This window comes from Choristoneura fumiferana, chromosome 16, assembly GCF_025370935.1.
Source record: "Choristoneura fumiferana chromosome 16, NRCan_CFum_1, whole genome shotgun sequence".
Taxonomy (NCBI): domain Eukaryota; kingdom Metazoa; phylum Arthropoda; class Insecta; order Lepidoptera; family Tortricidae; genus Choristoneura; species Choristoneura fumiferana.
In genome coordinates this window covers 12,140,518-12,166,705 of record NC_133487.1, presented here as the reverse complement: position 1 = coordinate 12,166,705, position 26,188 = coordinate 12,140,518, and the positions used below count along the sequence as shown (strand labels likewise).

General features: G+C 36.4%; 1 protein-coding gene across 1 annotated transcript in view; it reads right to left on the bottom strand.

Annotated features, from left to right (window-relative positions):
* Positions 1 to 4,709: 4,709 nt before the first annotated feature.
* The window catches only part of Su(var)3-3 (lysine-specific histone demethylase Su(var)3-3), a 328,135-nt gene continuing 306,656 nt past the window's right edge, over positions 4,710 to 26,188 (bottom strand). The window contains exons 11-16 of the mRNA XM_074099101.1: positions 12,945 to 13,097; positions 10,396 to 10,508; positions 10,194 to 10,317; positions 8,001 to 8,184; positions 6,921 to 7,051; positions 4,710 to 6,452 (exon numbers count right to left, since the gene is read on the bottom strand). Coding sequence (XP_073955202.1) covers positions 6,298 to 6,452; positions 6,921 to 7,051; positions 8,001 to 8,184; positions 10,194 to 10,317; positions 10,396 to 10,508; positions 12,945 to 13,097 — 860 coding nt within the window. The 3' untranslated portion in view covers positions 4,710 to 6,297. The remainder of the gene's footprint in view (positions 6,453 to 6,920; positions 7,052 to 8,000; positions 8,185 to 10,193; positions 10,318 to 10,395; positions 10,509 to 12,944; positions 13,098 to 26,188) is intronic.

Below are 26,188 nucleotides of genomic sequence, written 5' to 3'. Positions count from 1 at the left end.
TTTGTATTATTACGAAGATGAGTAAAATCAATTGAATTAAATACATAACGATTTTTCCGATCACTTAATCGAACCCAAACTAAACGAATCGTAGATAACATCTGAATATAAAATCCAGCCAGATTGATATATGGTGATCTCTTACCATCAGGAGACCCACTCGCTCGTTTGCCATCCAGTCGAATAAAATTTTTTTTTAGCTCGACATGTTTAGGGCTACTTCGTAGCCCTTCTTCCTAGGAGCACCGCGATTCGGCGGCTGCCGCAACACGCGCGCATTCCTTGAAACATGTCCAGGTAAACTCAATTTAAGATATGAGTTTATCCGGTTGAAAATAATTCATTTCCATTTATTTTCTTTTGAGGTACCTACCTACATACATATACGGTACCCTATAAACCCAAGTACAAGAACTTCAAACTAACAAATAACGTTTTTAAATTACATTTTACCTACTTATTTTTAAGATATTATCGTAGTCATCAAGAAACCCTTTCCGGCTACTTTAACTTTAAAAAACGCCATCTGTATCCAGTCAGTTTACACCAGTACGTTACTTGAGTTTCGTCTGACGTTTTGCGTCTGCGCTGCGTTCCGGTATGTATCTGCCCCTTCATAAGCTCAGCAGAGTTGCAAGCGTTTGTTAAAAGAGGGCGTTCTAAGCACTGCAACGCGTGCGCAGGTGCTATTGGTTTGTTGTAGATGGCGTTGAATTGAAATATCAATGAAGCTTTAGTGTCTAAGGAGCACGCAGGAGGACTTTCTTACTACCGAATAATGATCGATACAAAAAAGTAAAAGTTGTAAAAGTTGGACTCTGCCCTTGTTTTGCAAAACTTCATAAACAGATTAATGTACTTGCAATCAAGTAATTTGATTGATAGACCACGATAGAACCTTTTCCTAATAAATACATTAAATTTTTCTTTAATATTGCTTATCTAATGACGTAGGTAAAATATCCATCTATCTATCTGTTGTACCTATTCAATAAAGAATGATTGTAAGTATTATATTGTACTATAAAATATTACAATGACAAGGTTCTGTGGTATTCTGTACTTATTCCGAAATAAAATAATAATAATAAATAAAAATGTATTTATTTACCAACTCACAAAGGACTACATAATGTAGTTACTTCGATTATCTTTAATGCTTCCTTTTTATTATTTGTTTACTATTATGCAACTGCCAGGTAAAAGCTTCACAAACTCCAGTGAATCGCAATTTCAAGCTAGTTCCTTACATGCCACCACGTTTTTATTTCCTACCTGCTTTGTCGTATGAAAGTAATATTAAAAATATGAAAACATACTTGTTTATCATGTTCAGAAACAACCCCATCACTTCAGCACCCCTTATCTCGCCACTCATTACTCACAATCTTCGGTCAAACTCAAACAATAAAAAATCCTGCATAATTAACTGACAAATTAAGTGGAAGGGTCGGTGGAACAAAGTGGTAAGTTGAATTTATAAATGGCGTTGGTTCTTATATTAATTCCTCGTTTGTCGGGCGCAGCGTACAATGTATTTTTTCTGGAAGTAGCACCGTAGGGTTAATTGTAACGAGGAGACGATTGAACACGAAATACATGGAGCGGTGTTTTATTATATTTTTGAAACGCAGTGACTCAAAACAATCAAGTCACTTACATACTTTTAAAAATAAAATAAAATAAAATTTATAATCCTGACGATTAAATCCTATAAGTTTACATGAGCCATTAATTAGGCTTAGAAATTAGTAAGTCAATAACAATAATGAAACTGAAAAATAAAAATATCATTTATTATACTCGCACATTACCCATCACATGATTAGTCAATATCGTATCGTATAAAATTAAATATATACCTATATAATAACTACACGCAAACATGTATTATAATTTATAATCGTGTGTAATGTGAACAATCAAAAATCTTCCATTATGTATTTTCTAAATAATCTTAACGGTAAATAATAGTAAAACGTTTTAGATATTTACCTGATCTAACTTACCCATATACGCTGCAGTTTACTGGTCATAACTGATTCAAGTCGGAAATAATGACAATATCCATTTATGATTATGGCTGCACCTGCTTCAAACATTTATGACTATTTCTTCGAGATAGATTGAAAATTGACGGATTCGGTATCTATCTTTATTTGAACTGAACGATCTGGTCGGTTTCCTAGTGCCTTTTCAAACGTACCACCGGGTTTGTTCATGTATGGGCAAGTATGGTAGCTTTCATAATGTAGGTATAACAGTGTTAATTACCTGTCACACTCATAGTTCACCACCTGGAGCCAGCGCCTACCCAGTCAACGGCGTAAATAGGCAGCCACTGTTGATATTTTAAATATTTTGCCTATCCTAATTTTCTATGAATTCAGAAGTCATAAGGGTAACTGCATAAAAAAATGTCATGTCATAGTAATCTACCTAATGAAAGTACCTGAGATTAAAACTCTAGTTTGAAAGTCTTGCTCATTCATATTTTTAGTGATATTCTCCTCCAGCAAAAACTTATTAAAAACCGCTCAAACAAAGTTCCGTCTGCATTACTTTAACAACTATTGGAAATTCATAAAACTGTGCGACTCCACGAAGCTACGTTCCCGCTCACCAGCTAACAATGTGAAAAAATGCTTAGTATAAAAATACTTCATTATACTAACTTTTATCTCTCGTGTTAATCAATGGGCGTTGGCTAGTAAAATCTGATCGTAACGATTAAATAAAGCAGTAAGTCGGCACCACGTTAAAATAAAACATCTCCTTCTGCTACGGAATAGAGCATCACTTTAAACGTCACGAATTAATGGATCCTCCTTTTGCTTTATCATGAAACGGCGTTCTAAGCAAACTAGAGTTTTATAATACCGACAGTAGATTTATTGGTACATCCTAACGCAATTAATTTAGAATTAAGATGTCGGAATATTGAGTGCCTTCGGTGTTCTTACAGCATTTCATTTTAATTTCCGCTTTATTTGGTTGTAAATATAAATTCCAAAACAAGAAGAGATATTACACTAATAATGGACATTTTAAACTATGGTTTACAATAAAGTCATAATTTAGGTCACATATTTTCTTTAATGGGTGATAAGAATTAGTAACAAAAAGCAGTTTGGAAGCATAACTAGGTCCGTGATAAGATCGCGCCGGTTCGCGTGAGCCGTTTTCAATTTGCCGGCAGCGTAGTTGTTGAAAAATAATTAAAAATGCAATTAAAAACCACCATAAATCCGTCAGTCGCCCCGCCTAGCGCGTAAACAAACTCAAATTAATGCCCAACTATAAATAAATAAAACGTTATATTGTTTTAGTGTAATCGTATATCGGCGCTCCTGGATTTAATGGGTTTGTTGTGACTCGACATCATAATGCTACTTACACCAATTGACTCCGCTAAATGTTTATGGCCTTCGTAAACTAGACTTGTTGATAAATGCTTTATTGTATATTTTAAATAGTTTATTAAATACTGGATCCCGATGAATATTTAACGCGTATTTGAAATCTTGTTGTAGTACGACCGGGTTTGAATTGACACGATGATAAATATTTTCAAACTTGGAAATATATATTCGAATAAAAAATGAGGAATGTTCGAAACTGTACGCTGTTTGGCATGTTAATTATCGCCTAACGGTTAACACGGCTGTGCTTTAAATTTACAATGTTTAGGGGCTGTTTCACAATCCATTGATTAGCGTTAACCGACGGTTAAATGTGATGCCGTCTTCGTCTATTCGAACAAAACAAATAGAGACGGCATCACATCCTAGTTAACACTAATCAGAGGATGGTGAAACAGCCCCTTACTATTATATCACTTACACTTAAAACTATTTTGCTAGAATCGAACCAACGTTTATTTCGCAAGTAGGCCGCAAAGGGCCCTTTTACGTGTCGCTTTTTATACTACCAACGCTTTCGGAAAGACCATCATTGCTAAGAAAAATGCGGCGCAAGAAGCTGGGCGGAAAGTCATTTTTTTTTAATAAAATAAAATATTACAAGTGAAACACACACATTACCGCTTATGCCTTAAATACCACATTCCAAGAATACCACATTTTTCAAAATACTACGTTACTTTTTATCACATTTTTAAATTACTTAAGTACCAGATTTTCGTTGCATCATATTACAAAATCGAAGATCACTACTCAGGGAAGTAATTTTTTAGTTGAATGGCTTATTTTGGACATCTGGTACAATGGGTATGTAATAAATAGGTAATGTAGTATTTTGAAAAATGTGGTATTTTGGTTACGTGGTATAAAATAAAATGAAATATTTTATTTGTTAATAGTGTTTTTATTTGTATTTTCGGCACGAGCGAAAATTACAATATAAAATAAAAGATAGAAATGACATTTTAAAAACTACAGGAATGTTTAAGGTCCCTTAAGTTAGTTAAGAGATTAAAACTAAACATCTTACTTAACTATATCTTGGTTCAGTGGAAGTGTAAAATGCTTTCACCGTCAATAAATTGAATATGTATAAAGTAAAGGGATGCATACCCCGGTTAAAAATCTACTATTTCATCCCTTTTTATCGAAGCTATAAGTATAAACGATACAGGTGCACTGACGACCGGCAGGTGTGTTTGTTTAAGATCATCTAAATTGTCCAATTAAAGTTGACTGAGACGTCTCGAGGCATCCGAACAACGTCGTTTGTTAATGAAACTGCAATTTAGCAAAATGTCGTTTATTTATCAAAATAATTCAAAATACACATTAACACTAAATTAAAATGAGAAATAGTTACCTAATTAAGACGTTGACAACAATATAAAAATGATTGTTGTATTTTTTTGTATTTCTTATTCCGCGTTTGTTTTTCAATAGAAGTACCTAGATGTAACTGGCTGGATATAATTTTAACCTTTGAATAATACTTTTGAAACGAATGTAAAACACTATTTTAAAACTCTGTAGTTACCTAATACACACCATACATTTCAATAAATCAGACAATTCTCTAGTTTTAAGACACTCTAACGTGGGCACACTTAATTGCGTATTTTCCTATTGATGTGATTATATATAATCTGTAAGGAATCAAAAAGAATAATAGTCACATCACCAAGACCTAGGTAACCCGGTTACAACCCTATATTAGTTGGCTGGAAGTGTCTACAGGATTCTCAGGTTCTATGAAATGGAGTTTATATTTAAAAAAAAAATGATTTAATAATTATCGGCGCTTGTCAGCCTCTTAAAGATGTCTTAAACTAATCAATTATTATAAGCAGTACAATATCTGAAATCATAAGTTAGCTGTCTAGCTGCCAAGGAGACCAATTTACATTTTCTTAACTTAAATGAGGTCAATTATACATATTTATCACTTGTAAATTACATATTCAATTGTGTAAAGGTATAACTTGTTATTTTGTCTCTAAACATTACTTTATCAGACTAAGGCATGTTCGGTTTGACGTTGACAATATTGATTTTCAAAGTACTAGCTCAATATATTACGGTAAAGGTAAGACAAAAATATACTTACTGTCTTGAAATGTTTGTTCTATTCGAGTGCAATAACCAGTTGCATTTTAGCTAGATCCAGATTTTGTTAACACAAAAATGTAAGCAATAACTACCTACTGAACTATCTGAAAAATATAATTCGTTAAAAAATAACTGTCTTGGCAGAAAGACTATACACCAATGAAACTAAAATAAGATTCAAGTAACTGTACATATGTCTTCATTAATCCTACTTATACGATAAGATAACTCAACTCAGTTAATACGTACAAAGTTTGAAACCTAGTAAATCTCAGATTCAAATCGAACGAAAATAGAACTAAATTAACTAAGAACATTTTCTAAACAAAATTCATTGACGAAATGGCGAAAAGCGCGACGAAAACTAGAATCCTTTCAAAAACAGACACCGCATCAAGTAGATACGACTAGTTGTCATTGGTGCTAAAAACTCGCGTGTCTGATTTGGATAATTGTTGCTCTAAACAACCGCAGAGAAATTATACAATAGTAGAAATCTTTAAAAATAAAAACTAATTGAAGGTATTACATGTTCGCCTATCACTTTGCGGCGGGCAACGGATAAGTTTACTATAAAAAAAACCGTGTATCGTTAAAACTTAATAGAAAATTCATCAAATCAAATTCATTAAAAAAAAAATTAGTCCTATAATATAAATTAGATACCCAGTATGCCACTCTATTGGTTAATTCCCCTATGTATCGGCTTCATATATCTGAAAGTATTCCAAACTCCTGACCGACTCCGGTGTTAGTTTCAGACGCATCACGAGTGGTTGGCGGCGGCGGTGGCGGCGGCGACGCTCGCATTGGTGATCGGCGGCTGTGGCAGCAACAAGTCTGCGAGCCGCCCAGCTTCCCGGAGACCGGAGAGGAACGCGCCGTGCACTGTAGCGGGATAGTTGCGCATTGTGTGCTCACCTGTAAAAATAGAATGTTAACTCACTGTCCATTTATATTTTCCTAGTATTATCATCTAGTATAGTCAGCAGTAACAAACTCGCTATTCGATGCTGTTTTGTGTTCTACAATTGCGTTGTTTATTTGTTTTTGTTCAATACATGCAGTGATTTTTTAACGCAACACAAAAAAAAATGTTTTTAATTCAGCTAATGCTAGACAATATAATGGCGTAACTATTTTTGATTTAATGCATAACAATTGTCCAGCATTAACTGACCCTGGCTTGTAACAACACATAGTAAATATAATATCTAGTATCTTTACTTGTTTTGAATAGATTAAGACCAAGAAACAATAGATTATTCCGACACAAAAGTCACGTTGTATTCAGCAACAGCTAATGCTATTTTGTCACTATCATCATATTAAACAAAAAAAAAAAAACAGTTCCTAGTCCTAGCATATGTGCTACCCCTATCAACATACCGGCAAAGAACAACCTATTCTCGCCAGGAGATGCCCCCGGCACCGGAGCTGCCAGCAAATCATAGTCGGTCCCCGAAGAGCCGACCGCCACGAAACTATACGAGCCCCGCGCGTACGGGTCGGCGCGCCATCTGAAACAAACAGTTGGCTGTGAACACAATCAAACCCAGCCAAAAGGCAGTCGGAGCCTTTCGAGCATGAATATAGGCTGGCAACACGGTGTGTTCCCACTAGTGAAACACAGGTATGTTGTATCAGTATTCACTAAGAGTAGTTTGTAGTTTAGCTTTGTTGATACCAACCGGTGCTGGGAATAATTGACAAGGATAACTAAGGCAAGGCTGAAGGCTTTACCGGGTTTAACGTGACGCTCTTTGATAACTACACCTGTTACTTTCAGTATAAAATAAAGCTAAGACAATCTGAAATGTTTTGTATTAGCTAATCAAATAATTGGAGTTCTTTGTTCATTGGAATGGTTTTATCCATAGTTATTTTGCTAGATTTTTCACCTTATAATCAAAAAACTTTTTAATACTAGCTGTTTTGCAACCACATTTCAAATCACCCTAGAAGAGGAAGAAATTCGGCTTAGAAGATTATTTATTTTTATCTTATTAATTTGATTAATTCAGGCGTTACTTTGTGGAAATCCATACAATGAAGTAGTTAGAATATTCCTTGCGTCTCCGATATCACTTTGCCACTTGTTTGCCGCTTATCGGTAGCAGAGGAAGAAGGAAAAAACATTATACCTCATTGACTTTAAAACAAAACAAAAAACTTTAAACTAATAAAAATTTGTAAAAAATAATTTCAAACCAAAAGATTAAAATTATTTTGCCAACAGTAACAATACAGGACAGGCACACAAAATACAAACAAACAACAAAGCTTACACTTATCCTTATCTGGATGTCTGACCTTAACTATGTACCAATTCTTTGCACAATAACAAAAGGAACCGGCTCAGCTTGCGCTTGTTTCCAGCCAACCCTTGTTGACTCATGCTAGAATGGCTTACATAGCCAAAACCAAACAGTTATATCAAAAGTTTGATACAACTAAATGTTAACTTACCTGGTCACCACGCATTCTTTGGGCTGCGGAACGGCGGCGTGGCCAAAGATGCTTTTCAGCACGGCGATGCATCTCCCAACGATGACGTCATCCGTCACGTTTTCCATCACCGCGGCAGCTTCACCAGCCACCAAGGCCAGCAACACTGGCGCGCTGTATAGATTCCAGAATAGAAAGAGCTCGCCTGTGAAAAAAATATTGGTTCGCGTAAGTTTTACCAGGCAGGTACCATCAGCCAAATAGGTGGTCTATCAATTTTTAAACAAGTTCCTCTCAAATGAATATGTCGCTAAAGTCGAACTTTCAAGTTAACAGACACGTCTATTTGGCATTATTGTTTGGTGATATGCAAACGATTATCAACTTTAGGGTGGTAGACCACATATTTGGCTGATGGTACCTATAGCCCATTATAAAGTTACAATTTCCAAGACATCGTGAGATCGTGACTCAAGGATGGAAGTACGAACTTGTGAATTTTAGAACCATTTAGGATTTCATACAAAAAGTAAAAAACACAACCAAAATAAAATAAAAAGGAAAAAGCAAGTCTAGTAGTCTAGAACTCTGTTAAGTAACATAAAGTTTAACATCCTGACCAGCTCAAAAAATCCCAATAATAGGACCCGACTATTGAAGTTGAACTACCTATTAAGACTTGCTTTTTTACTTGGTTTTTTTTTTTATTACCCTGTGCCACGTCGAAAGTTTCGACGAATCAATGGATATGTTAAAAAAAAAACTGTTTATTTCAATGAAAATTTGCATATTAACTTGATTAACCTTAGCTTCTAAACTTATATTAAAAAGACTTTTTGAGTTAAGGAGTCTCTAAAATTTGTTGAAAACCGTCTAGCCATTCAAGCAACAGAGAGAACCATAGAAATAAACATAAATACAAACTACGCTGGAATACATAACCCTCCATCAAGCAGTCTGGTAAAAACAGTGGCAATCAAAACCTACACGGTCCTAGGAAATTTGGTAAGAAGTAAGAAAAGCAAGAGTACCTAAATGAAAAAGTGCAAAAATCACAGAACGCAAAAAATACGATCGTGTCAAAGTTGCATTCAGCGCTCGAGATCAAAAGATAGATCTTTCCACCCACCATAACTATAGCAGAATTAAACTAGACTTGACCACTTATTTGAAGTTGATTACAATGAAATGTTAAATTGTTGCTGATGTAAGAAAAGAATCGCTACGCTGGACGCCATTTTCTCACATAATTCTCAAAGCGACATGCAAGCGATAACACTACATCAGATATCCGACCTCCTTAAACACGACCAAGCCCGAAAACGTTAAATTGGCTTCTATTAAAAAAAGAGATGCCCGTTTACATTGTTCCGGCATTCCCAGCCCAGGCGTAGGGGCCTTAATGAAGTTAGCAGAGCACACAACAAAGACGGTAAGGAGGTGAACTAAACCAGAACGTAAAAAAAGCTTGTCTTGGCTCTGGCGGTGATTTATCGCCAACGGCACCCCTCGGGTTGCAGGTAGCGTTAATTATTCAGCTTTTAATTCTTTATCAGGGCCTCTACTGTTCCTAAGTTTTACACTATTTACAGTAGGAAATGATAAACGGCTTGCTCGCCAGGGTGAAAACCGGTTGGTTTATTTGCGGGGATTCCCCGGTTGTTCTATTAATATTGATAACTCCGTTAAATTTGTAGCACCAACATGCGCTTTAAATGCAAACTACTCGCTGCGCGAAAGGTTTTACCGTGTTGATGTTTAAAATTTACAATTAGTTCGTAGCAGCGATTTTAATTTTTTTTTTAATGAAATAGTTCAGAAAACGAGTAGGTGGGTCACCTGAAGGTGAGTGAACATCACCACCAATACATTGCCAGCTTAGAGAATAAGATAGAATAGGTATCTGCCGCATGTCCTGTGATTTCATCGCCTGATTTACACCGGAAGCGCAAGCAAGGCTTAGTGGCAGAATTAAGCAGCGCTTCCACCAGAGATGTGCGATGTGTTATTAGAAATATGTTTTTCATTAACCAATAGAAACGCTTCATTTACCTCGCCTCGCTCCGCTCAGCTGTTTCCACCAGAAATGTGCTTTTCGAGGTTGTGTAAATGAAGCTTTTCTATTGGTTAATGAAAAACACATCCCTCGCACATTATAGGTGGAAACGCTGCTTTAGCGAGTAAAATATGAGAATTAAAAAGTAAGAAGTTTACCTCTGCTAGCCGTGGTCGTACCAACATGCCCAAACAAGTTGGCACTGGGATCCCAGAACGTCCGTTCAAAGCATAAAACCACCTTATTCAGGTTTCCATATCCCAGCCTCTTAATAGCAGCTACCTAGAAAAAAATACAATTATAACATAAAGCAATAAATACACTTGTTTTTTTTCTTGAGGTGCAATATTATAGTCATACCTTCCAATCTGGAAGTGGTGGGTCGAAATTAACGAAGTTCTGCTGGTTTTGACCGCTGTTCGCGACAGCTACTTTCAAAACTCCAAGCGGCAAAGTACACAGGACTACATCACCTGCAAATATATTTATTTTAGGAATATTTTTTACATATTTCAGCCGCAGTCTAAAAATAAGGTTTGAATATCAAAATTCACATCAAAACGGCTTATTTCTTCTTTTTTAACAACATCGAAAGGTAGCCTGTGGTTATATTATTTTTGATTTCCCGAATAAACACTTAAAGTGTAAATAGGCTGCTTGAAAGAACACTTCTCAATTGAACTAAACCACGCCGACCGTTGAACAAACGGCGCGTGGCGGAGCAATCAGGCTGAAAGCTGTAGCTTGACCTGCACAGGGCTCCTGAACGACTCCGAACGCAAATTAAGAGCTCTTTGTCTGCGAACCTATACAATGACATGACTTTTTTAAGGTTCGTAACTTTTATTTATAACTAGCTGTTGCCTGCGACTCCAGTCTGCAAAGAATTCGCTTATCTCATTTCCGCAGGAACTAAGCAATTTTCCGTCATACAGACAGATAGACCGATAACGTAATATTATAATAAGAATACTAATATTGTAAATACTAAAGTTTGTGTGTTTGGTATGTGTAGTTATCAGAATATCAGGAATAGTATAAATATTTTCTAATCCGATATTTTAACGGGAATGGTATGATCGCATGTAAACTTCCAAAATCTCAAGTTCTAAGTAGGTACAGAGACATCTGCACGTACTTGATGCAACGCAAATGAAGAACACGATTTAATTTATGGTAATATCCAATCCACGGCATTTAATTTATCAAACCCCGGAATTTCAATTCAACTGCCGGACATATCTCCTCCTGCCACCGGACGACAACAAGATCACTCTTTTTCTACTCAGGAAAAACCACCGAATATGCCTTTACTAGTTATTGGTACCTACAATATATGCTCACTGCTCAGTCCCACGAAAACATTATTTTAATGACTAACAGCTGTGAAATATGCCACACGAATAATGAGTTATGTTTCTGGTCGAAGTTATCGGTGATTAAGAGAAAAGGTTAAACCACGCGGTCATTATGTGTGTGGAGACCACAAAGCCACTAGCCACCAAGCCACCCACCAGCAGACCCGCACCCGGACCAGGACCAGGAGGGGACCACGTTAAATGGTAGTTAACCTATACCAAAAGTACTGACTGAAAAAAGTCCTGTTGTGACACGAAAATATTTTTTTTTACATGGAACTGACCGTAATTGACCCCTATCTCACCTGATGTTAACTGCAGATGAGTCCAAAGGTGTATCTCACAGGTAACCATATATTTGAAACCTTAATTAACAATTAATAGAAAAGTAACCTAGTTACTTGTTATAACCGTGTGGATTAACTTTTTCTCACATCACCAGTAACTTCGGCCAAAACATTTGATTAATTACCGCCGTTAGGAGTCCAACTTGAACTCTACCTTGCCACCAGGCTTGCTCTTATATAATTGGATACAAAAATACCGAGTAAGCTGACAGTATATAGGTATACCTAGTGCCATCCACGAAGACGCGTGATTTTGTCAAAATTAGACATTATAGACATTAATGACTTTGTAATAAGAATCACGGCACGTGTCATCGTGAATGACTCTACCTATAGGTACCTCTTAATTTTCATTAGTAATATCTTTTTTGAAACAACTTCATACTCGTATGAGCACAAACTGTTAAGTAGGTACTAACTAGATTTTTTGTACATTCTTTTTCATAACGTACCTAGCATGCCATGAAACTACGCGGCTTAGTTAGCTAAAACTCAAACGTGTACTACGAAAAAATAGAGGCGAGCGCCGCCTCCTAAACATCTAACTGGCTATCACAATAGACTCCGCCCGTATGCAAATGTGGCGGAAGAGCCTCCGGCGGAGTGGGGTCGATCGGGCCCGCCGGGTCAACACAGGGCCAACCGTATTTTTGCGCGTCGTCAAAGTGAAATTAACGCGTTAGAATTGCAAATCATTCCGCGACAAAGAAATGACAAGGAGCCAAAGGCGCTGTGGATTTTTCTCATAACGCCCATTATATCGCGACGATGTGCTTTGCCTTTGTTTTTTCTGTTCAATATTGAAGGCACGAAAAATTGTACGGGCGCCTTCGCTCGTGGAACGCGAATGTAAACACAATAATAATTTAATACACCGTACAACGCGACATCAAGTCGATATAGAAGTCGCGTTTCGTTTTTCGCAGCCTCAAAGATAATTTTTATAATTTACATAATTTTCAAGTCCAAACCGATAAACTATGACATAAAACTAAGTATCTACCCGCAGAAACAAAATTCACTCAATTCCAATAACGCACTTGAAGCGTGTCTCGATTTTATGGGACTGAAACTTTATAAGCGGACTTTTATTATTAGCTTTACGATAAGCCGTTGGCACCTATTTCACTAAACGTGATAGAGTTCGATTGGATTTTCCATTTAGACCGCGAAAAGTTTTTAACGAGTTCTGTAACTAGCTTACCTTTGAACACTTGCGGCTGGCTTTGATTTCGAGGGTTCACGGCTTTAACTGTGACCCCTGGGCCGCCGTACTGGATGTCGGTGACTGCGGTGCCAAGCCTGATGTCCAGACCCTCGGACAGCGCCACTGGCACGCAGGAATACCCGTTGCGCACTGAAACAACAACATGCCATTGAATAATTGTCTAAAATTCTTCCATTTAATTTTGATTTTATTTCATTACTAGCTGTTGCCCGCGACTCACTATCCCGCGGGAACTACTATCTGTATACCGAATTTCATCTAAATCTGTTCAGCGGTTTAGACATGATTAAGCAACAAGCATCCAAACATCTTCACAAACTTTCACATTCATGATATTAATAAGATATTCATAATTATGCAGTGCTGCGCATTGAAATTAAGCAGTGCTGATCTAAAGAATTTCACATAGGCAGTAGGAATATCTACCTAAGTACAAGAGTTGCTGGTGTAAATAACTTGTCTAACCAATAAAACTTTTATTGGAAATATTACAGGTAAATAAAAGGTTCCTGATTAAAATATATACAAGGTAAGATTATACATGAAGTAGAACATTCACAGACTATAAAGTACAATATCGGACAAACTACTCGTATACGTATGCAATTAATTTGCAGTAACTCATTTGAGATGCTAGCAAAATACGCTTCTCAATGACTTTAGCCCTTAATGTATCTACGTAAAGATATCGATAAGAGTATTAAGAGTGCATACAGGCAACCACAACAATGTAGTTTTCAATTAGGTTGATAGCAGCGCGGCGACGACGTGCCTCTATTGTGTTTTAATAACTTTAAGTGGACTTCTTACTTCAATTAAGTGGCTAGAAATTTTTAGTCGACATATTTTTTGCGAGTCTTAAAATCTTTCTAAAAATGCTTTTAAATAAATATAAAGAATGGAAATACACACTAAAAGAAGCATTAAGACCTGAAATAGAAGCTTTGAGAAAATATATTTGAAAAATCTTTACAGGAATCCAAATATATTTATAAAGACAACAAAAACGAACCTTTAGACGTCTAAGACGTCCTAAATTAGATCTGCCGACTCAATCTCGCTAGTCAAGTCACCCATTTAGCCAAATTACGAGTATTCCGGCATCACGTAACTAACAAAGTAACGTTGTAATGTTGCGTTACTGTCACAGCCGTAACGAAGTCAGACCCTCTTAATTTTACTATATCAACAGCTAATTCCGTTATATTGTTACAATAGGTTGCTTAGTCACTCTCCCGGCTCTATTCTGCTGTTTTATTGTGGCTTAGTTTTGGGCTGTTTCACGTTCAGCCAGTTGCGGCGACAACGGGAGTTAGTGTCGTTAAATGGTACATTGTTGTGAGTGCATCCCGCAGAAAGTAGACAAAACGGAGCTTTAGTGCTGTATCGCATCCAGCAGTACTTTCAAGAATAGTAGTTTTCTTCGCTACGATACGATACGATATCATTATGAAAATGAGGAATCATTATAGACTATTTCATAGTGCACTTAATGTTACTATGAAAAATGTAGTGGAGTCATAAAACCGTTTATTGTGAAAGTGTATGGGGAAGAGCTACATTGAGCCTCTACGAGTTAAAAAGTATAAGAATTCGATGAAAAAAAAATACGTGAACAATATAAATTAAATTTATAATTTAATATTTTGTGTATTCAACATTCTAATATACGTAAGTAAAATATAATGCAGAATGTATGTAAGTAAGCGCATCACTTTAAAACGGCTACGCCAATTTAGCTACTTAACTATTTTTGTCGTGGTTGTACAGTTTAAAAACGCTTCAGAACAGAAATATGCACCACAGAGTCCTCGCTCCGGCATGATGAGGCCGTAGTGACGTAATTTTGTATGGTTCGAATATGTATAAATCATCATTAGAATCATTTATTTCCGTAATTATCCATACACACGGGCGAGCTAGGGCGAGTAGTATATATGATACCTAAATAAATTCAAAAGTAGGGATAACTGGTGAGTTACTTAAATATCTGAGAAATCCGACGCGTTTTACTGTTTCTGACTGTAGCTGACACAAATTAGCTAACTGGAGTATTTCTGTGAACATCGATCTACAGTACCTACTGTGGAAATAAAGCTGACCTTCTAGTAGATGAACCAAGTAATTGTGCGGTGAATGGTACATCACTAAACAACCCATATATTGTTGTTAGCGAGTGCCTGTGCAATAGAGCGGAGGGGAAATTAGTATTTAACTAGCCAATAGAAATTAAGCTCGTATTCAGGGTCGTTTGGTAGCATTCGATCCAATCCGTCAGACTAATGAAAGCATTACTCTACTCGGACTATTGCAACCGGGACATATTGTTGCTTTTAGTATCAGTAAGAAAATTGCAAACTTTAATGCAGTCTTACTTTGTTTCATGTTAGACACTTTTTATAGACGTGCGCGTGCATAGTGATTTAAATCAGAGAATGGGGAATAGATAAAAGTTTTAGAAACGCTTGAAACTTTTTTTATCTATAGGAATAACCTTTCTAATATACAGAAAAAAAAACAGATTTTTAAGTATAGCAAAGGTTATTTCTATTGATATAAAAAGTTTCAAGCGTTTCTAAATTTTTCAGACATTCCCCATTAAGAACGACGATCCTAAACAGGAATGGGATAGAAGCTGGTTGAAAAAAAATCTTACCATGTTAACAAATGTAATTTAGAGTAAGTAAGGCGTGAACAAGAACAGTTAAAATTATGATTATGCTCGAGGTGTAGGTACATCTCTAAAGCAGCTGTTACTTGTGGCTTCCTTCTTGGGGTGTTAAACTATCTCGATTTCATCAAAATCGATTCAGTGGTTTAAATGTAAAAAGTAACAAACAGAGCTACTTTCGCATCCGATTGCTATGCGAAAGTTTGTAAATACGGCGTGTGTATGTTTGTTACTTCTTCGCATAAACTGCATGACGGATCTAGAATAACACATATGCTAGTTTTTATCACGGAATCGGGATAAAATTCCCAAATTTCAACTGAAATATGTCACAGGTATTTTTTAAGCGATGTTATTGAAACCCATAATGTAATTTTTGGGGATTCTCAAGGGTAACAGAATTTTTATAATGTAAGTTAAGTAGGTACCTATAAGCATAGTATGGGTGGATGAATGGATTAAACCAAAGTGGGGCACCAGGAGAGCAATTACACATCAAATTCTAGCATACAATAGGAACTTGTTTCATCATTACCATAAGCCTGTGTGATGTGAATTGAGAATAAAGTTAAACTTAGGTCATTACTTTTGAAGATAAGCCTGTTTATGCTAAGGCTGTGTGCGAATTAACGACCGTCGAATTTAATTCAGGAATCGGCCATTAACACAACACGGGGGAAAATATTCGGCAATTCGTTCCCCAAAGAACATTAACTTAAGCGTAATTTAAATAATTTTACGTGGCGGTGAGCACAAACAGCTGTAATTAAAGGTATATTTTGCGAATGCACTAATAATAAATAACGAAGGGGGCAACGCTTAGTGGCAAGATTAATGTAGCGAAAAAACGTTGGAGCGATAGGTGGTGCATTCTTAAACAGTCACAATATCTCCGCGCAGTCGGATATCGGTAAGCATGATTCAGTTAGGTTATTGTGGTTATTTCTGCTACATAATGAATGACCGTTTCGAAAAAACAAAAATATGCCAACGTGAAGATGCCAATACTTAATATTTATCTTCAAGAACCTAATGAACTTAATACAACAAATATATGTGGGAATAAGGGTGGATTTTTGTACAAATGATTGGATGTAAACGAGCGGATCGAATGACTGAAGACTTCTGTGGAATGAATGGGACAAGTGAGTGAGTTAATATTTGAGTCACGATCGGGTGAGCCTATGCACCAGTTGTGTTTTCTGTTTTCTCTTGTGTTCAAAGTATTCTATATTTAATTTTCAATAAACTTTCATTTCTAAAAGTTTGTTTTCCTTCACATCGATCCCATATACATTACATAAATAAATAAAAACCTTACAATTCACGAAAGAAATCGTTAAATACGCGTGTAAAATCACATTTTGTTTAAAATGACAAAAATATTATTATGATATGAAACAATAGTCGGAAAATGTTTTAATATTTTTTTTAAATGGATAAACACGAACAATACTCCCGGGCGCGCCTTTCCGATGAGAAATTAACAATTGAATTGACAAACATAACAATTGAATTCGCGCGTCCATTCGATTGCTAATTACTCAAACAGTCAATGAAAAACTATGGAGTATTGAAAATTTAATCATTCATCTCGCAAACAAGGAGTTTTTTTTTAATTAAGCATACCTTTTTAATACTTAATTTATTTTTCTCCATCGAAAGGTGCAATTATTACTATAATTTCACATAGATGTAATAATTTAGGCCCGGTCCTGATAATAAAAGTTATAATTTTTTGTTTTTGATGTGTGAAGGTATAAATCGGTTCAAAATGAACTTTGAGTCGTTAGGTACACAATCGTTAGTCACAATTTTGACCACGATGAATTAACGACCATTAATGTTAATTACAATAATAGTTCAATATTCGTTTCAATCAAATTTACCTTAAAACATAATGAGGCGTGTGTGTATATTTTATGACACCAACATCGACGTCAAATTGTTTGGACTCTTCTAGTAAATATTGATTATGCTGAACAAACATTTCTTTCATTGTATAATTTGGCCATTATTGAGAGTTTATGAGTTTGATCGCGAGTAAGTCGGACAATTTGTCACTTAATAACATGCGTTTTGGTTTACGACTGCGCTTGGCTCCATGATAAATTCCGCTTTAACAAAAACGAATAAGGCCTAAAATTTTATAGTGAGATTTTATGTTCTACTTTATCAAGCGGGACCACATTCTGTAGCGCCCAAAGGCGCACGTTATTATAAAATATTGCTAAAGTACGTAGAGCTCGAAAGTGTTTAAATAAAAAATTCAAATGACGTAACTAATATATAAGTTACGTATTTTATTTTCATTAGAGGAAATACGCATAATAAGAAACAAACGTTGTCATTTATGTAGATGACTTGGATGAAGTTAAAGACTTGAACGTTTTAGGGTTCCGTAGCTACAAGTTTCGCCATGTCTGTCTGTATGTCCGTCTGTCTGTCTGTCCGTCCGCGGCTTTGCTCAGTGACTATCATGCTAGAAAGCTATAATTTTGCACGAATATATATGTTAACTATGCCGACAAAATGGTACAGTAAAAAATGCAAAAATGATTTTTTTAGAGCACCTGCCATAGACGTAAAGTGGGGATGTTTTTTTTTTCTCATCCAACCTTGTAGTGTGTGGTATTGTTGGATAGGTCTTTTAAAACATTAAGGGGTGGCTAAAACGATTTTCGATTCAGTGATTTGTTTGCAAAACATACAACTTTAAAGTGCCAATTTTCATTAAAATCCTCTAAAATCTAACCCGTGGTAGGTGGAAAAATTTGAAAAAAATCAGAATGGTAGTAAGTATATCAAACTTACAAGGAAAACTATAACGGTTAAGTTTTCTTGAGAATTATTAGTAGTTTAAGAGTAAATAGCAGCCTAAGGTATAAAATATACCTAAACTTGGAATATTCCTTACAAAATACGAAATCCTTAGAAAAATATTACTTAATTATTTCGTAATTTCCACGGAACCCTAGTTTGGGCGTATCCGACACGCTCTTGGGCGGTTTTTTCTTGTGCGCTTTGAAATAAATAAAAAATTGGCCCTGAACCTTTAATTTTTTTGATGTCCATAAGAAAAAAACTGGACAAACACAAACCGAACTCGCGTGGGGTTCCGTAGGAATATTTGATTAATTCTAGATAGTTTTCTGATTGATTTGTATCATTCTTTGTAATCTAATTATTCTAAGCAAATAAAGAAATATTATTATTATATTATTATTTTGCCGTGTGTCCTCATATTTGAGGGATAAGTCCGCCTTTGTACAAGTATCTTAAAGTTTGTCAGTTGTATTTTGTTAATTTTTTTTTGTACAATAAAGAGTTTACATACCTACATACATATTTAAACCACTCATTTCTAATTTACCCCCCAAAAGCCCCCTATGTTTGAAATTCATCTATTTACTTTTCACCTTCGTCCTTACATATGGGTACTTAACAAATTTTAACTATCGATCCCGTAGTTTCTTGCAATTTTCTCTCTGTGTACTCGTTTTCTGTATAGCTCTCTATTTGTGGTGCGCAAAAAAAGAGTCATTGTATTGTAGTTTCGGAGCAAATTGGCTGTAACGGACCGACGGACAAACAGACTACGAAGTGATTTTATTTCCTTTTTAGGGTTCCGTACCCAAAGGGTGCCAACGGAACCCTATAACTGAGACTCCGCTGTCTGATTGTCACAGGGTTCTATCTCTTGAGCCGTAATAGCTAGCTGGCACTTGAAAGTTTCACAGATTATGCATTACTGTAGCCGCTATAATAACAAATACTGAAAACCGAATAAAAAAAATATTTAAGGGGGACTCCCACACAAAAAACGTGATTTTTTGCCGTTTTTTGCTCGTTATTAATAACGGCAACAGGTAGACGCTTGAAGTAGGTATTTACAGAATATTTAGTTGTATAATCACTTTAAAAATAAATAATTAAATTAAAATAAAATAAATATCTAAGGGGGGGGGCTCCCATACAACAATTTTTTTTACGGAACCCTTCGTGCGCGAATCCGACTCGCACTTGCCCGGTTTCTTTTTTTGAGGTAGCAACCCTAAAAATAAGAAGGAATTTACGTGAATGATCCATGAACAAAACTATGTCAAAGATTCAGATGCATTTTTTTATATAAGGGGGCAAACCGTCACCCATTGACACCTACCAACACGAGGGATATCACAGGTGCGTTGCCGGCCCATTGAAAATATAATAATGAATGCACAAAACTCGTTGCTAACATCCGCGACTCATTTCATTCTTAACCGAGGGCAATCTTTACGACATTGACAAATTAAAGTAATGTCTACATTTAACTTGCATCAATGATCATTGGTGATATAATCAATCAAAAAAAGAAGCCACCTCGTCTTTTGAGAAGCTCAAAACGAATTCATTAAGCTGTCAATTAATATCTTGATACGGTTCATTATGATATGTAATGTGTTAATTAGCGTTTTATAATGCTGACAAACCCAAATGCCATGTCCCACTGACATTTTACGTTGAGTTGGGCTCGTGCCAAAGATGAGGGTGAGATCTATCGCAAAAGATCGGCAAAAACTTCATTTTTTTTCTTTCGTTGAAAAAAGATTAAGGCATTATTAGAAGTAGTCAGCAATATATTTTTTGCGGAAACAATCGTGTTCTCGTTACGAAAAAAATTCATTTATACAATCATTTACTGTCACAAGACAATTTGAGATGCTGGACGTAAGTGAAGAGATGCTGCATGTAAAAAAATAATTAGTGTCCGTTATACACTTTAGGCTAATCGACTTGTGTTTGACGAGGGTCTGTGAGGTCGCGCTGCCCGCGTCCGAGCACGGGAAGGGCACTACAACTTGGCCCATTATTCGGACAGACGCGCTCCGACGCCTTTTAGCCCTTTGACGTGGAAAGGCCCCATTAGCATTGAGCGGCTTGTTGATCTCGCCTGTTAATTACTGCCCTCCACCTTAACTAGCAGCCTGTCTATAGTTAGGCTTCACAATCTGAAGCACCACGAAAATGGTTCAATGCTATATTATTTAACAGTGGGTATAAAAACTCTGAAACAAAAGAACAGAATCCAAACAACGTAAGCAATAAAAATCAGATACGTTGCATTTAATCAGCATCAGTAAAGAATCCGCGGCGAAAGATATTCAAATGAAGAACGAGCTCGATTCATGACAGGGATGAAGCTTGAAATCAAGGCAGCGGAATCGCCGAATAAAACTGTTGATTACGTACCGCGCAGAGTTACGCTCCGTCGGTTGGTATTTTATTTACTTGCTCTTTCGAAAAACAAATATGATGGCTTTTAATTTATGAGTACGGCCGGTGGATCTCTGATGTTACATTGCGAAATTGCCTGCTCGGAACCGATATATGGGGATATATTAAACTCGGTTTTTATTGCAACTCTTTAAGAATGTGAAGATGGTGTTCGTTGTCTATACTGAAGGTACCACCTATATATCAATGGCCTGTTTTTTGATGCTAAACTGTCAAACCTCTGCTGTCAACATAAAATCACATTGGTTACATATTGTACTTAATATCTAAAGTGTAACTTTTATTTGCCGATATTGTTTGCTGTAAATTTAAGGATACCTTACTACAAACGTTCCGTACAACTATTGGAAATTTAAAGTCGTTTAATTTTGCGGGGCTAGTGGCTTGTGCTATTTAACAAAACGTCTTCGCGAGCGAACTTCTGAGTGCCAATAAAGCAAGCCGTAACCAAACCCGCTTCTAAGCGCGCAGAGCGGCGTGCTGTAATCGCTACCAAGTAAAAAATTAACTGACGATTTCACTGCGATGGTCGCTCGCGACGTGTTCACAATGACCGCATAATGATTCCTTATAAGATCATGATACAAGTATAAAAACATCTGCATAGTCATTTTGTTCTTGAAGAGTGACGTTTGTTTAGTTTTATTTTTGTTGTTGTTTTTCGAACGTGATTATGAAATAAAAGGGCAAATAATAAACAAAACCATCATTTATACAAATCATCGAACCTTTTCTAACCGACTTCAAAAAAGCAGGAGGTTCTTATTTCGACTGTATCTTTTTTAGTAGGATACAATATCCCTCAAGAGATTAAAACTCTTGTACCTAAAAGGCATTCCATAGAGAGACTTTAACCACCAAGATTACTTTTTTTTTAATTAACGCAGTTGGTAAAACATTCAGAATAGTTATTTGCGAAAACTTAAGTAGAAACTACGGCTCTATAATTATATTACATTATATTAATTCTTAACGCAGTACTACAATAAAGTTTACTATCCTATCCATTATAGCAGCGTCTCTTTAAAAGGTAAACTTCGAACACGGCCCTAGTTAGTGAATCGCCTTGGAGTTGAAGTAGCCGACGTTCTTTTAGGTAATTTGTAAGCGGTCGCCATAAGTGGTCGTTTAAAAGTAGATCACTCATGCGCGGCCGGCCACTACACATGGTCGATTTTATCCATCCTGACACTTAAGATATCTGAAGAAACGTATCGCAGACACATATCTCGCTGCCATTTTAATTTATAATGGTACGTAGAGGCGCATGAACTTAATTGGCTAGCTAAACGAGAAAAAAGTTACGGGAGTCGCATTCCGTTGACATATACATTAACCCTAAGATTATTAAGCTAATAAAGAGACAGCGTGAGGGAGCACTAATTAAATTCATAGTTAAGCATCCATGAAGGTAAACACTTGTAGTTAACTGGCATACTATCAGAAGCAGAATCTCATCGCTACATAAATTAACGCTGCATCGTCGACGTTGTTTACTTAATCAGTTCATACTCCACTTTACACTAAACTTATTACGTTATCAACACCAATACCTATGTTAAGGCATCTGCTTAATGCTATCGATGAAAAATTAGCTCGCTTAGTTAAAGGATAAGACTTTGTGATATTGGCAGGGCTATTGATAATTGAGAGTGAAATTTACACAAGAAAATGATAGGCTATTGATTATCAACTCGCAACCCTTTAGTAGCCTTTTCTTTCTAAAATAAATCGATCATGCTTCACTACATCTATATATTTCTGCATCAGCGTATACAATACAATACAATACAATAACTCTTTATTGCACACCAATACAGTAAACAGTACAGAAAACACAAGTATATGTGCGTATGTTCGTTGTTATGTATAATGTTCGACCGGTCGCTGTTTAAAGACGCCGAAATCAGATCGGCACATCAGGGATGTCTCCATCGTGTGCAAACTCTGCAAAGTTGCGGACGTCATGGACAAAAAAAAAAGTTATACCTTGTAAATCAGCACGTCTGAAAAGCGAAGGTCTGCGCGACAGCCTGCGACGACCGGCGGGCGAGCAGGCAAATCGAAGATCTTGCATGCCAATAAAGTTGTGACAGTCAAGGGCAAGTGCAAACTTAAGGACGATTTATAAACTTCATGAAATAGAAATTTTATGAAATAAACATGTATTTTCATTTCACGTTATCGAATTACGCCTTAAACGATTGTTTCGACATAAACTTTTACTTTTATTAGGGTTCCGGAGCCAAAATGGCAAAAACGGAACCCTTATAGTTTCGCCATGTCTGTCTGTCTGTCTGTCTGTCTATCCGTCCGTCCGCGGCTTTGCTCAGGGACTATCAATGCTAAAAAGCTGTAATTTTGCACGGATATATATGTAAACTATGCCAACAAAATGGTACAATAAAAAACAGATTTTTTTTTTTTAAGGTTACCTCCCATAGACGTAAAGTGGTGTGATTTGTTTTTTCTCATCCAACCCTATAGTATGGGTATCGTTGGATAGGTCTTTTACAACCATTAGGGGTTTGCCAAGACGATGTTTCGATTCATTGTTTTTTTTTTGCGAAATATTCAACTTAAAAAGTGCCAATTTTCATTAAAATCGAGCGTCCCCCCCCTCTAAAATCTAAACCGGTGTGTGGAAATTTTTTAAAAATTCAGGATGGTAGTAAGTATATCAAACTTTTAAGGAAAACTATAACAGCTAAGTTTGCTTGAGAATTATTAGTAGTTTTACTCTTGAATAGCAGCCTAAGGTATAAAATATACCTAAACTTGGAAGATTCCGTATAAAATATGAAATCCTTAGAAAAATGTTACTTGTTTTTTTCGTAATGGCTACGAAACCCTGTTTTGGGCGTGTCCGACACGCTTTTGGCCGGTTTTTTTGTTTTTGAGACTTAGTAGGTACGAGTAGTTCGATTCGAAGCAAAGTTAAATACAGACTGAGCAAGATGCTTTTTCTTTTTTTTTTATTCGACTGGATGGCAAACGAGCAAGTGGGTCTCCTGATGGTAAGAGACCAGAACCAGGGGTTTTGCAGATGCGTTGCCAACCTAGAGGGCTGAGATGGAATACCTCAAGTGCCAGTAATTTCACCGGCTGTCTTACTCTCCACGCCGAAACACAACAGTGCAAGCACTGCTGCTTCACGGCAGGATTAGCGAGCAAGATGGTGGTAGCAATCCGGGCGGACCTTGCACAAGGTCCTTCCACCTGCAACCTGCTACGAGTAGGTACTTAGGTACCTACTTAGATAAAAAAAATTAAGGCTATTGCATCGTCGGATCATTTCAGTCTAACGCCGTTGTTAACCAATAAATTAATATCAAAGATTTATATCACTTTCACGTTATTAAATTCAGGCCGGGACGCATTTTGATATTATGTAGAATCTTGGCAAATATTTGCGACTTCAAAGAAGGGAACTTGCGTACGAAAGCAAACTAGACGCGATTATTAGATACCTACCTTCGTATAATAAACGTTACCATAAACACAAAATTCTATTCATTATAAACATTGTATATTATATAAGGTTTGCGTGATCATAATGCACGGAGATTAGTTGATATTTGTTTTGGATCCGAGTGTTTATGATCTCAGCAATTTCGTTGATTTAGGGTAGGTATTTGTTTTAGAACATTGCTTTTGTGTAGTCGAGACAAACACGACATCCCCATCCGTATCGTATCGGATATACTTAATTTACTTTTATAACAAGAGATCGATACACGACCAGACGACTAGACGACCAGATGGCCTAGTGGTTAGAGAACCTGACTACGAAGCTTGAGGTCCCGGGTTCGATTCCCGTGTCGGGGCAGATATTTGTATGAAAAATACGAATGTTTGTTCTCGGGTCTTGGGTGTTTACTATGTATTTAAGTATGTATCTATCTATATAATTATATTTATCCGTTGCTTAGTACCCATAACACAAGCTTTGCTAAGCTTACTTTGGGACTAGGTCAATTGGTGTGAATTGTCCCGTGATATTTATTTATTTATCGATATCAGAAAAAATACAGATTCCTAATACACCGTAGGCATTTTAACGTATTTGCCCCTAAATTAGCACATACCGTGCGTAATACGCGACCCGATTGACAGCTCCATTTGTACACTCGAATCAACTGAATCGTGATCCACTGTGGAACCTTTCCGTAGAAACAGTCATAGTGACATCGCATTGCTTGACAAGGGACTTTATTATGACAATTACTTACTGTGAGAACGTTCTACGGTGGGTCAGGAATCAAATGGTCTGTCTGTACACTATTCTAAGAGTATCTGTGCTCTACCGGACAGACAGACAGATACGGGTAATCCTTATAGGGTCCATTCTTTTGTGGCATGCAACCTTAAACACTTGAATTCTAGCTAAAAATATTTACCTACTTTTGAATTAAATAAAAAAGAAACAAAAAAATTAAGCTCCGGTAAGCATAGGCTTTTTGTAATCCTTTGACGGAGCCTTTGACCTTCTTTAAGCGCCAAAAATCCAATACGTGAACAAAACTCTTACGCTATACCTCAGCGTGTTATATCTCGCGAGACAAGCTTATAAACGAGCGCCTTTTGAAGTATTTTCCATTACATTAGGTAAGTCGCTAATCTCGCTCCTTTTTACGTTCGCGCGATGTTCCTTAGACGTAAGCAAATATTAGCAGAGAGCACTGAAGAGGTGCAGGGCGTTTGTGAATTTGATTACGAGCACTTCACCTGGGTTCTCAGTAACGTTATAACGCGTATAACGCTTCGTTCAAACAGCCGTAATTGAAATTAGAAAATGCCTGTTTTTAATTTCAGTCTAACGCTGTATTAAATTTTCTTGGCTTTACAGAGCAGTAAAAGAAAACATTTATTTTCCAGCTGTTAGAGCTTTTCAATGAAAAAAAACGAGTGTGTAATACTACCTTCTTGTACAATATGGCATACAAAATCAGACCCTATTATTTTAAATATACTATTACCCTGGTCCCAAAAAATCGATGGGCACTGCGGCGTGACGTAATTTTGTCGCACAATGACCATTTACATACAATTCTGTTTAGGTACCTGTTTTAAAAATTGGAACCTAAAAGTACAGACCAACCAGCTATTAAATCGTTCGTTTGTCCAGACATTACTTTGCAGCAGTAAAATGAAATAGATCTATTAGGTACGTAATTTAATAACAAAATTGTTGGATAAGTTTACTATTTAATAGTACAATCACGTATAAACCAGTCTCACATCAATATGAAGCAGCAAAGTGAAGTAGCTG